Source organism: Phasianus colchicus, chromosome 2, assembly GCF_987193195.1.
Source record: "Phasianus colchicus chromosome 2, bPhaCol1.hap1.1, whole genome shotgun sequence".
Lineage (NCBI taxonomy): Eukaryota > Metazoa > Chordata > Aves > Galliformes > Phasianidae > Phasianus > Phasianus colchicus.
Window position 1 is genome coordinate 50,253,045 of NC_143437.1, and position 13,818 is coordinate 50,266,862.

Consider the following 13,818-nt stretch of genomic DNA (forward strand, 5'->3'; position numbering starts at 1 on the left):
TTTTTAATTCTAGTTGGCAACCTTTTCCTTGCTTTCTGTAAGGTTAGCAAAGTACCTCGGTTACCACTGAATTCCTTTAAAATCTACAATGTTCTTATGCACACTGAGCCAGAGCTCTTGTACAGCTTCCCCTACTGAATATTTTATTCCCCACACTACTGGTATCTTCTGTGAGATTCAGCTCATATCCTTGTTTTGAGTTACAGCCTCTGTGTGTCTAGTGAAGGATTGATACATTTGGATGCTCAGGAAAAACTTGGGTCTTGCTACCTTCTTGTGTGCTGGGCGGTCAGTGCTGCCTTTCTATTGTTGCCTGGCAGAGCAGCTTAAAATAGGTATAAACTTAAAGAGAGAGATTGCTGGGTGGTTTGTGGAGTGAGTTGTACAGTGGCCTTTCACTGCAGGAGTCATAGCTGGAATTGAGACAGGACAAGGAAGGATAAACAGATCCTGAAGAACATGCTCTGATCAGTTTGTTCCAAATTATAGTGGATCACTGCACAGACCAGTGATCTGTATTTGGTGTTCCAACAGCCAAATGGAAGGCGCTCAAAGTGCACCCTAATTCATAAGTGAGAGGGGAAAAGGAAAGGATTAGAAAATAAAACACTTACTCCGTGAATTCATTGTATTAATTCAGTGTCAATTCTTAAAGTATGTTTATTAACATTGATGTCTGAAGTCCAATAATCCATTTAATTAGATCTCTTTTATTCATTTGTGCCTTCCGCCTGATTATTTTTTTTGTATTTGTTTTGCTTGTAGCTCAACTAAAAAGTGTTTTCTATGACTGGGAGTCTGTTTTTAATTTGTATTATTATTATTATTTTGTGTTTTTCGTGTTTTTTAGAAAGCCTGCATTCATCTCCATCCTGCTTTTTTGGCAAGTGTAGCGCCTGGCTACGAAGGCAATGCAAATGATGCTAACTGATAACCATACCTACGTTTGAGAGAGAGATTCTATAGGTATGTTTCTTGTTTTATACACTGTCTAAAAGTGATAAGGGATGGAATTAGGATATTACAATACATATTAAGTCTTGAAAATAAGATTCTGTAATCACAATGGATTGTTTTGACAAAATTTTGATTGAGACTGCAGTGAATTCTACTGAGAATGACAGTCTGAAGTCTGACAAAGAAGCATAGCTCTGATTGAAAATGGACTTCAATGTTCTTTCTGTAAATTACAAACAGTGGAGATTCACTCCAAGTAATGAAAAGAACAGAAGATCATTTTTACCTTTGAGTACACTTTATGAAGGTGCAAAATCTTAATTATCTCACTCTGGCAGGTTGCCTGCTCCAGCGTGCACCATTCCCTGTGAATTCAGTAAGAAGCTGAAGCGTGTTTTATTAAATGAACTATCAAACTACCCCATGCTGAATGATCATAATGCAGTTTTGTGCTGTAATGGAAGATGAGGCTTTTCACTAACCAAGTTCTTTTTTCTTCCTTCCTCTTCTCCTGGACTGACTCCATTTAAACATAAAGTTGGAGTTAGCCAAACAGTTTATTGAGGCAATACTTGGTTGCATAGAAGCCAGTCAAGCTGAAACTGCAGTTTGCTTGTCTCTTGGCAGAAGGGATTTCTCTGAAAGTACAGTTCACTTTACATCTAAGTAATGATTATCTTGCTGTCTCCCTTTCATTATGCCATTGTTCTTGGGAGCCAGAGGTTTTGTAAGTTATAAGAAAAAGATGTTGCCAAGGGTGTGGGTGGAGAAAGGTGTTGACGTGATTTCAATGGGTTTAGATTCCAGCTCTAAAACAGGGGCAATAAACCAGACAAAGAATAGGCTTTCTGAGGCTGCCCTAAAATTAATGCAATTATGAATTTGATGTTGTAAATCATTTGGGTTTTTTTGAAGCAATTGTTTCATGTAACTTTTAAAAAAGGCACTTTCCTGTACAGAGGATAAATATGGTCTGTTACTTTTTGCTTTGTCTTCTGGCCATTGTTTCTAATGAAACTCTTCTTAATTTAGTGGAAAATGGGGAATTCAGAAAGCCAATACAGTCTTCAGGGATCAAAAAATCATGCTACTGCTTCAACTGGTTCCAAGCAGAAGCCTTGCTCTCTAAAAATTCGCAGCATTCATGCTAAAGATGAAAAGTCTTGCTCCTTGCATGGATGGGGACATACCAATAGTGGCTCAAACTACAAGTCAAGGTCTCTTGCTAGAAGCTGCCTTTCACACTTCAAGAGTAGTCAGCCTTATTCAGCTAGACTCGGTGATACTGTGGTAAAGGCCTCTAAAAGTAACGTCCTTGCCAAACACAGGACACATACCTCAGGGGACTATTGTGCAGGAAATAATGCAGTGTTTTTGCCTGATAATGGTTTCCACTATATTGGCCTTCAAGCTGGAAGTAATCATGCTGCTCCCCGAGAATGCAATGGGCACATAATAAAATGCTATGGAAAGAATGAGAGTCTTGCATCAACCTCCCCATCAGAGGACAGAAAAAGTCCGAAAGTACTCATTAAAACACTGGGGAAGCTGGATGGTTGCTTGAGAGTCGAATTCCACAACAGTAGCAACAGCAAAGTACCAACTGAGGAGTCCAGTGGGCCAGTCCAGCTGCTGAGGTATTCACCTACCTTGGAATCTAAGTCAAATAATCTGCTTGATGTCAGGAGGAACTCCAGTGCAGACTGTTCTTCAAACCATCGTCTGTCACCTACTGATTCAAGGCTTCGATCTAGTAAGGGAAGCTCCCTAAGCTCTGAGTCTTCATGGTATGATTCTCTCTGGGGAAATGCTGGGGATATCAATGAGTTGGATGGCCCATATTTGACTCGGAGCACTCCAGATACAAGCATTCATGCCAGTTTCCCAGCAAGCGACAAGAAGTCCTTCAATCAAAGTTCATCTCTTTCCTCACTTCGAGATCTCTATAAGGATACAAATTTGGAAAGCACTCCTCCACCTGTGATCAGGCTGTCTGATGAGTATATTGACACTCACGGTAGCCTAAGCAACCGTGTATCATTTGCCTCAGACATTGATGTTCCCTCCAGGGTAGAGCAGGGAAGTCCTGCTCATTATTCCTCTTACACGCTCCCATGTAGAAAGTCCAAGCCCCTCACTGAGGATGTATCCAAGAAGGACACATTAAAAAGCCGAATGAGGCGCATCAGTGATTGGACAGGAAGTCTCTCGAGGAAGAAAAGGAAGTTGCAGGTATGTACAAACAGTCCTGAGCCTAAGCGTCTGGAAGTTGGTTTGTAGATTTGAATCATGTTTATCCTTCTAACAGAATAATGAATTAACAATTTCTTATGATAATTCATGGAATTTTGAGAAATTTTCCAACCCAGAAGTTATACATAAGTGTTAGCAACAAGAACAAAAAACAACAAAAAAAAACATTTCTGTGCAAAAATTTTCCCTTCCTATTTTGTCACCTTCTTAACTAACTTGAATCTCTGAACTCCAATATCTCAGTAAATTAGCTTTTGTATTCATTGTGTTACTTATGAAGTAACTTTGAGTTTTTAAGCCTTCTTTTTGCTTCAAATATGAACATATAGCCTAGCATACATTATTTAAAGACCATGGAAGGAACACTGGAAGTAAACTTTAAAAGCAGCACGTTAAAAATACCTCCGCAAACACTCTCTATTTCTATTATCTATCATCACTGACTTTGATTTCACCATTGGCCTACCTGTAGCGAGGCAAGCAGCTGCAAGCCACTGGCCAGAGTTGCTGGCTCCTTATCTTCCTCCCATTAAGCTTTTACATGGGGTGCCCTCCTCCTTCATATGCATGAGCTTAGCTTGCCAGATGGAGGAGCTTGAGTTGCCATCTGGCCTGCCGGCATTTGGTGCTGTGAAGAAGGAGATGGGAGGAGGGCAAGAGGGAGGGAAAGGATGTTTCCTTAGAAGAATTTAAAACTAATCCCATTAATAGGAATGTAGGATTCCTGTGGTTGGGAATGAAATTCTTGTCTCCAGTCATGTGTCCCAGAGTCAGCTCTTTAAATGCCAGACTGCACCTGGACTTCTGTGTGAGTTCGAACATTGAGTTGGAGGGCAGAACCTTTTTTTTTTTTTAATCTTCTCTAATATCTGTCATATAGGAACGGTCACTGTGCTTCTCTAAATAAAGGATCTGCTCTGTTTTAGCAATATTGGGTTGCTGGCTGCTTTTGAAGTGTGGAGAGAGTAAGAGGAACCCTTACTTCTGCAACTTAGCTAACAGCTAAGATCATATAATGCTCTTTCTTTCCTAGGTAAGGGCTAGATAACTGGGAAGATGAAAATGAAAGCCATGTATTTGAGCCACTGCTTTGTGAGTTGATGCTCATGTATTTTATCAGATTTTGTCTTTTCACTTTCTTACTCAGCTGTGAAAGAAAATGCAGAAAAAAAAATGGAATCAATAAAGTGGGCCCCAGTGCTTTCTGCCAGGATTCTTTGCTGATTTTGACATCTGCAGCTATTCTGGATTTTATAGCCTGGCTTTACATATGATCTCTGCATCCCAGACCTTTGCCATGTATTACTTAGTTATGACATTTTCAGAATGGTATTTGTGATGCAGGATTCATAGCTGCCTTGAATTCACTGTGCAGTGAGCTTACTTTAGGCACAGCGAAAAAATTCTGCTAGTGAGATTGCATCAAACTCAGATTTGATTCTGATAGATGGAAGTTGGCTTCAGTTCTGTAAATGATAATTTCTTAGAAGAAGGCATAGGAAATGGTTAGTCACCGATTTTTATCAGACAAGTATCCAACTACAGGCAAGACAAAAAGCAGGCAGAAAGTGCTTTATGATTTTCCCTCAATGTAAGGTTTGGTCATTTTCTTTCTGCTTCACATGTTTTGAATAACCTGTGATCTCTTTGGGGGGCTGCTGTGTTGCAGTGTACTGATGACTGCATTCTCACCAGCTCCTTTGACTCAAAAGTGCAAAAGCACTGTGCATGATTCTGCTGGCAGCTGGTTAGTCCCAGTCAGTAGGACTGTTCATCACTGTGATTACAGCCTCTCTACTTTGCTCTGAACATTGTGTCCCTTCCTCATTATGTTGCTGTGAGTCACTTAGGCTGAGCGTAAGTGAAAGCTGAAATATGTCCTTATTGGTACGCCAGAGCACTGGTACTTGGTTGGGTGGGTGGACCCTCCTGCCAAGCCTCCTGCAGCACGAGGACTCAAGGCTAGAAAGGACAGTGAAGGCAGTTGGAACCAGTGTCCTGCTGTCAGAAGGGCAGCGGTGTATAGCCTCCTTCATAACCGAACCAATTTCAGTTGAGAATCTGGTACGCTTTTACCCCACTTGAAGCCCATTTCCAAACCCTCTTACTCAGATGCGTGGAACTTGTCATCTAATTTGCAGACTAAATATAGTCCCAGCCAGTCTGTTTCTGATGCCAGTGTTGTCCATTATGTTAATTATCCTTCCCTGTTATTTAATCTGTTACAATTTATTTAAAGGGAGAAATTGTATCTCCTCTTGGCCCACCTTTTCTGGGCTGTGCAGACTCTCTTTGGTCCCCTGTCTTAAGATAGGAAGTCTGTTTCTTTTTCGTTCTGGCACCCTTTCTCTGCACCTGTTTTAAATCATTCATAACCAGATTCAGATATGGGATATTCCAGATGAGCCCTTGGCTGTGTCCTGTCCGGCGAGGTGGATGCTTCCTTATTGGCTTGATCTGATACTTGATCTGTTATATCCTGGAACTGAGTTTGTCTTTCTAATCATCATCTCATGTCAAAGACTTGCTGTTGTTCTGTGCTATAGCCCAGCTTTTTTCACAGGATGATATCCTCATGCACTGCTTTTGTATATAGCTGGTGCTGTACTGCATGACACATTCTTACTGATTTAATTTTTTAAGGAGCAGCACTGGGAAGATGCTGTATCATGATACATTTTAAGAGCATCATAGGTGTGTGTCAAGCATGTAGGGTGCATGGACAGGGCCTAGGCAGACCTGCCGCAGTCAGTTCCTTCTAACAGTGGTGGTGCAAGAATTGCCCTTGTGTCTGTCTGAATAACATGTAGAGAAAGGGCTGATGCTTTGTGAAGTAAAAAATGAGCTACCAGAAACTTCTGTGCAGACAGGCTTTTGCATGAAGTAGTCTTTTCAGAGGAATCATTTCTGAAATACACTGGCTTTTATAATCCAGAGCATGAAGCTTGGTGCTGTAAAGGGAGTTTAAAAGAAAAGTGCACTGAGGTAAATTCTTTATTTGGCTGGAAAGCAGGCATTAAGTCCCACTTTTTGCTTGAGTCTTAATGCATTTAAGAGCCTGCATTACTTCCTGCCTTGTTCCTTACAGCTAATTATTACATGCGTCACTTTGTCTAATTAGTATCTTAGTTATCCTCTTTATCTTTTGCTTTATCTGCAATTAATCCAGGATATATCTCAGACATTAAGAGATCTGCTTGAATGCAGCTGCACAGATACAGTGGGAATTTTCTATTGTCAGATACAGCAGCGGGAAAAAGAGCAGGGTAAGCACCATGAGCAACAGCGACCAGATACTGCCACAGTGACAGCTTCCCTGGGGACCAGCAGAGACTGTGAGACGCTGCTAGTGCTGCTCATTTTTAGCAAATACAAGTGACGTTGTCATGGCAAAATGTGTATAATTCCAGCATTTCATTCATCGTGCATCCTTTCTGAAAAAACTTCAGATGTGCTTGGTGGCTGTTGGTGGTTAGGTTGTTTTTCACTTCTCTTTCCACAGTGTGTGTTGTTCCAGTAATGGCCCTTCATAGAAATCATCTTCTTATATGTGCTTTTCTCTTTGCTTTTCAAATATGAGATTTAGGACTGAAATAAATAGAGATGTTTCATAAAGTGTACGTTAATGTTTTATGGAGGACGGTTTCTGGAGGATAAATAGTCAAACAACTGAAACACAAAATTTTGGTACACATGTTCAGTAACAGTAATTAAAAAGTAGGTGGAGAAAGCTTTCCATTCCCACGGAACTGCACATGGCTGGTGCAGTTGTGTGATCCATCTTGTACAGTTGTTCTGTGGGCTTAAACACATTACAGATGTGGTTCCACCCCCCCTCAACCATCTCTCAGCTTGCCTGTGGAAAATTGTTTACAGTCACTGTTCCCTTGGATCTATTCATCTATTCTCACGGGCTCCAATGAAAAAGGGTACATATCTTGTCAAGCTGTATATATAGGAAAATGCATATCCTTTCATTGAATTTCAGAATTTTTCCTGCAGGCACATTTGGCAAAACTGTTGATGTTCAGAGAGCTCCACTCTGAGAACACTGATGAAAGCTTTGCCACAGGGTTTGAAAGAAGTGCTGCCTTACTGTGAGAATTCTACCCTTGTGGGTGGGCAGGATGATCTGTATAGCCAGACTTGAAGTAAAGGATCATAGTTTTCAGCTGAGTGTGACTTTTGGGATGCCATCAGCAGCCAGTGTCCTGCAGCCTGATAAGTGGCTTGCCTTGTGAGACTTGCATCTCGGTGTGAGCTCACCGTGGCTCCTGATTGCATGTGGAGGCCATTCTACCATCAAAACACAACGTTGCTTGTTTGAGAGCTTCAGGTGGAAAGCAAAGGAAAAAATAGTTGCTTTCAAAACTTCTGGTGAAAGCAGACTGTGGAAGATCAAGGTTATTTATCTGATCTGCAAGCAAATAAATGCAACTATAGAAGTAGTCTAAACTTAGAAGTGTAACAGCTTTATTTTTATGGGGGATAAATAGCTTCGCATCTTTGATTTCTGTGGCTATCTTTTGTTTTCATTCACACATTTCAAGCAACAGTCTCAAATTTTCTCTACAGCAAAAGGCAGCAAAATTTTTATTCTATGTCCTCTTAAATCTTAAAATTAATTTTAAATACCATCAGTAATGTAAGTTGGAAGCATAACACATGTCTTCCTGTGATGAATGTGTGTGCCTCTCCTTTGCATGATAAGAAACCCCTGACCACCTGGGAGAGGTGGGAGTGTGTAGCTTGTTATTGGGAAAGGCTTGAGACAGGCAAAGCCCAAGCTGCCAGTATGATCCTACTTGGATAGTCAGAAGTAGGAGCTGGTCATGCATTAATGGTCATATTGCAAGGCACGGGATGTCATCAGACTCAATTATTTCAAATTAGTTTGGCCAGCCTCTCAGTGCAGGGACAAAGTAACACAGTGCAATTTGGGGAAAGGCCTGTGGGTGCTTGATGAGATAGTCAAGCTCCCTTGGGGTTTCCAGCAAGTCAGAAAATACACACCTCTGCAGTTTGGAAACTGGATTCTTGCCAGTCAGCAAGCCTGCCTGCCTTTTTTTTTTTTCTTTTTTTTTTTTTCAGCTGTATATTAGATTAGTTTTTATCAATCAGTGCTAACATGCTTAAAATATTTTAAGCTTTTGACTTTTTTTTTTTTTTTTTTTTTTTTTTTTTTTTTGTGTTGGGTATGCACGTTTTGTATGACAGAGAGAAAACAGAGATAAAATCGATTCTGATATGCTTGAAGGTAAAGGTAGCTGCCTTGCATTAACAGGGTCACCAAAGCATTGAAAGCCCTGCAATAAAAAAACGTGCCGTGGTGTTATGCTTGCACTCAGACTTACTGGTGACTTATTTCTGGCAACTTCCTTTAATATGCAGGAACCCAAATGTAAAGATGGGGGCGAATACTTTGACAGCAGAATGGACAACTTCAGCACAGACACGCTGGCACCATCACAGCAGCCTACTTTGTTGTGGTCACCCAGCTCCAGTCACATCCTGTCCCAGAGAAGTGAGTCCACCAATGCAGTCAGCAGTGATGCCCTGAGGCAGAACATTTATGAAAACTTCATGCGGGAGCTGGAGATGAGCAGGACCAACCTGGAGAACACTGAGACCTCATCAGAAACGGAGGACTCCAGCAGCGAGTCCCTCAGCTCCTTGGAGCAACTGGATTTGTTGTATGAGAAGGAGCAAGGAGTGGTGCGCAAAGCAGGGTGGCTGTTCTTCAAACCATTGGTGACCCTGCAGAAAGAGAAGAAGCTGGAGCTGGTCACACGGCGAAAATGGAAGCAGTACTGGGTAACACTCAAAGGTAAACTGCCGCGTTTCCCCTCTGGCTTGGCAGCACCAATTATTTCCATTGTGTTTGCACAGCTTTTCCCACGTGATGGTTCCTATTAGCAATTCCTGTAACTTAGCATGGTCTACTCTCACACTTGAAGTGAAGCATGTGTCAAACTAGCCCACTAAATCAGTGGTGCTCATGTATTTATGTACTGCATGTGCACTGCATTTCTTACCATAGCAGGAATTGTTTCACCTGACTTCCCAGTATTTAAACATAACTGGGGTTTTAGAAGATGCTTTGGGATGTTTGGAGGTCAAAGACTGAATTGAACCAAAACTGGTAAAAATACAGAAGTTACATCTCTGTATCAGAGGAAGTCAAAATTTAAGGATTAAAAGGTCCCTGATGTCTGATTCTCTGGCTCAGGCACAATGTTTCCTTGGATCTGTTCTAAAGTTTACTTCAAGTTGAGGTACTTTAAGATAAAAACAGTTGGCTTGTTGAGGTAATTTAAGGTAAAAACAGTTGGCTTGTTGCCAGGTGGCAAGGTAACAAAGAGGTCAGTGCCTCCATGCTGAGGCATTTGCATGGGGAAGCATTTACATTCAGGGCAGAAGCAGTAGCAGCAGCAGGGGGTAAGACTGCAGTGCCCAAAGCTCAGCAAGGGATGCTTGCTATGTGGCTGGAGCAACTTTCACAGCTCCTCATTTTCCCTTCTTCCTGCAGATGGTCTTTCCCGTGGCCTGCTCTGTATTACTGAGCACTTTTGCCTTTCAGAATGCTTGCCCTTCCCATCTCCCCCCTCTTCCCTTGCTGTGGGAAGGCAATCCACTTAACAGAGGCTGCTGCCTGTGGGCTGCTGTGTGATTACTGTGTTTAGCCCTGCACTAGCAGCATGTGTTGATAGCTCAGAGTAATGGAGCAGGTAGGTGTGCCGCAAGAAGCGTATGGGTGTCAGGAAGTGTGAGAAGGAAAATAACATCTATTGTGGGGAGTAAAAAGGAATTTACTGTGTGAGTTAGTAGGCTTTTTTTTTTTTTTTTCCTTTTTTTTTTTTTTTTGAATTGTATCTGAAGGATTTGCCTTTCAGTAGATGTAGTGCTAAGTTAATGAGTAAAGAAATGTTCAAACTTAATAATTTCCTAGCATATCTTGGACTGGAGGAGAGAAAATAACAACTTTCCCACAGGTTGCCCTTTTCAAAATTCTGCATGGGTGTAGACCAAAGAAAAATGAACATCAAATAGCAAGTGTGGAGAGTGTTACCCTTGATAGTACTGATTTGAAGGAAGCAAACTTGCAAGAATGTAGCAGTTCTGCCTTATAATTCAGAGACCTGTTATCAAAGGATCAAAATGTAGGCAGTCTTAACAGTTTAAATTACTTATACTGATCATCAGGTAGCATGATTCATGCTTACAAGCAGTATATACAAAGGGAAAAACAATATCTGAATGCCACCCTTTTATTGTATGTTTGTGTTAAGGAGTGCAAATATGAGTTTTATCTGCCTCCTCTAAAATTCTAGAAGTTTTTTAACACATTTGTCAAACGCAGAAACTGTAATATATTATACTAGTTGTCTGTACATTTTTAGGATAATGAAGTGCTTTGGGAAGGAAGTCAGGCACTTTGTGTTTGGTTCTTTGCTATGCATTTGGCTTACTGGTTACCTTGAATAAGTCACTTCCCTTCTTGCTACCTGCATTTACCCAGCCATAACAAGGAAATAATAAAATTATTTGGAAAAAGCTTTATTAGTTTCTAACATTATAACTATTCAATGTAATGCTTTCTTCTTAAGATGAGTGATATGGCTGCACTCATGATGCAGAATCTCCTCCACTTTGCTAACAATTTTAAATACACATTTCTCATTTCCTTGATCTCATACCTTTATTGTCCTGTAGAGAGTTCTAGTGCCAAAATAAACTTGCCTGTCTAGATATCAAGGCGTAGTTCTGTTTTCATAATATGCTGCATCAAGATCAAGTCTCTTGCTTTAGTTTTCCCTGATGCAGGTCTTTGACTAAATCTGTATTTAATTTGTTCTCGAAATTTAAGTAGACAATATATTTTAAAATATGACTTAAAATAGCCACATATGCAAATGGAGAACAGCGTGTTTTTTTGCACTCTGGTGAGATGTGTTAAATAATAAATATGCAGAAGGCTTACAACCATTTGTTATATGCCAAACTTCAAAGTAGACGTGTCCTGAGACCTTTGCTTCACTTTCAGGGCCATCATGACCTGTGCTTGAATAATAACATGGGGATCTCTCTTTCCCATCTGTCTTGTCTAATTAATTTATTTTAATGAAGGAAATTGCTTTCCAACTGCACTTCCCCTTCAGTTCACATTTTGATGAAAATACTTGAACTATAATCAGTCCCAGTGGGTCTGTTAGAATTCATGAAACCAGCTAATGCTTCACCCTAAGATATATCTTGGGTGCCATACACCTCAACACACATGCATGCTCTTCAACTATTACTTGCTTGTTTGGTTTTGTACATGTAAACTCCCACAATAAAAGGCAACATATCTTTAGTTACCTTTCTGATAATTTGTAGGGGAAATGTGGAAGCTTTAAATAGAAAATTTGCACTTTCCTAAAATACAAAAATGGAAGTGGTTGTGCAGTGTTGCTGCTGAAGAGTGCAAGAGGAAACTTCGGTTTGTTGATTTTGTTTGTCCTGTAATGGTGAAACTACTAAAGAAGTGCTATGTCTGATATGCAGTGTAACAAACCATACCCTTCTTTTCCTACTGCAGAGATGTCCAGCTGTCTCTACTGTAAAGGAGAGCAAGTGTGTGTGGGTAAGGGGAAAGGATAGGACCAACTCTATAGGATTTGCTCTTATCCTGAAAAGATTCTGCTAGATGCTCTGGGCAGCAGTAGGAAAAAATGCACTTAAGTAGTGCACAGGAACTGCTATTCATTGAATGCCTTCCTTTTAAAACCTTTCAGTTGTCAACTGATTTGCTGAGTAATCTGTGATTTCCTTTTCTCCTGTAACTGCTTTACATTCAGTGGCACTGGAGAATGTGATGAGGTTCATCTCATTGACTTTTTATTATCGTGTACTATATATTTGGTCTGTGAGAGAAAGAGTGGACTCTATCTCATAACATCTCAAAACAGATGCACCCACAAACCCTAGCAGGCAAATCATTTTCCTTAATCAGGCAGAAGGACTCCTAAAATCAAGGATTTTGTTTCTGATTTCAGATATAACTTTTGAGTAACCTCTACCTCAAAATTACATTGAATTTGGATGAAAATGTTAAGTGTACTAAAGTTAGAGAAATGTTGAAACAGAGTTTGATGTCTGGTTTTAGCTATTTTAAATGCATGTATAAAGGAAACGTTTCTATTTTGCAGGTTTTGCAACATTTCCTTTATACAAACTACATAGCTATCTAGGTAGATATGCCTAAGTTTTGGTGTTGCGTTATGTTCTGTTGTCTCTTTGATTTGAAGGAAAAACAACAAGAAAAAGCAGGCCAGAGATAACAATGGTGTAGCCCTAACAAACTTAATCCTTATACTGGCTGAGTTTCAAGTTCTCCACTGAATATGTATAGGGGCTACAACAGTAATATATTCATGGATTTCTGGTCCCTACGGGACCATTGCGATCATTTAGTCTGAGTCAATACATAATGTGGCTGTAAGTCTTTAAATTAATTCCTGACTGAATTGAAGCATATCTTTTAGAAAAGGCTTTCCTTGCTGGAAAATCCACCAATGGCCTCAGAGTTTTCTAACTGCTTAGGCAATTTTAAAATTATATTTCTAATATATCTTTTTATTTCTTTCAGGTTAAACATCCAGCCATAGTCTAGTGTTAATTAGCTTTTCAATTATAAAAAACAAACAAACAGCGTCAACTCCTTTATATTAACCTTTATGTTTCACAGGATTGAGAGTGAGGTGTATTTACTTCTTTTCTCTAGATACACAAATGGGTTAAGAAATTCTTCAGAAACCCAAGATAATTTTAAACAAGATTATTTTAGTAATGTACCTCAGACTGTGGCTGCCTGGGCAGGTAAATCAGCACATCTCAGAGGACAGTGGGATGTAATGCAGGGCAGCAATGAATGGCTGGCAAGGAGCAGAGGAGCGGCAGGCAGCTTTTACACCAGCTTCACTGTCAAAGTCGTTGTAATCATACTTCTGGGTACTGGGACCAAGGCTGCTCTTCTGTCCTCCAGAAATAATTTCTCTGTTTGCATTCATGATCGTCAAGAATGAAATTTGTTTTCTGGTTGTATGTCTCACATCTTACGTATTGCTCTACCAATGAGAATGAACATGATCAGAATAAATCCTTTAAAGCTGTTTTAAATTATGCAGATAATGTTCATGGTCTAAGTTGACAGTTTTCAGGTAGATTGAATGAAGTCCAATATAAATTTGAGACGTTTATTCACTTTGTATGTTTTTGGAAAACAAATGTTTCTGCAAATCTTTTGTCCGCAACTACAAAGTTTATTGTGAGAGAGCTGATTCTTTTAAATAATAACTGAACACATGAGCTGATTGAGCTAAGCAGGAATTTTTCTACAGGCTTAAATATTTTAATAGACTGAGTTTACTGAGCTATCCTGTTCTTTTTGTTTGTTTATTTTTTAAGTCCTGCATATTCATTGCATCTCTATTGGACGTCTGTTCTAAATTTACATTGGCAAATTCAATATTAACTTTTCCTATTTCTCAGTTTTGAGGATCCCACTCATTTTTCTAGCTTAAAAGAGGGGAACTAATATTCTCTGTCATTGGCAATTTTAATTCA

At 39.9% G+C, this 13,818-nt stretch overlaps 1 protein-coding gene across 2 annotated transcripts in view; it reads left to right on the plus strand.

Annotated features, from left to right (window-relative positions):
- Positions 1 to 875: 875 nt before the first annotated feature.
- Positions 876 to 13,818, plus strand: part of TIAM2 (TIAM Rac1 associated GEF 2) — an 86,243-nt gene continuing 73,300 nt past the window's right edge. For both annotated transcript variants that reach the window (XM_090135628.1, XM_090135629.1), the window contains exons 1-3: positions 876 to 966; positions 1,990 to 3,189; positions 8,602 to 9,037. In XM_090135628.1, the coding sequence (XP_089991754.1) occupies positions 1,996 to 3,189; positions 8,602 to 9,037 (1,630 nt within the window). In that variant the 5' untranslated portion in view covers positions 876 to 966; positions 1,990 to 1,995. The remainder of the gene's footprint in view (positions 967 to 1,989; positions 3,190 to 8,601; positions 9,038 to 13,818) is intronic.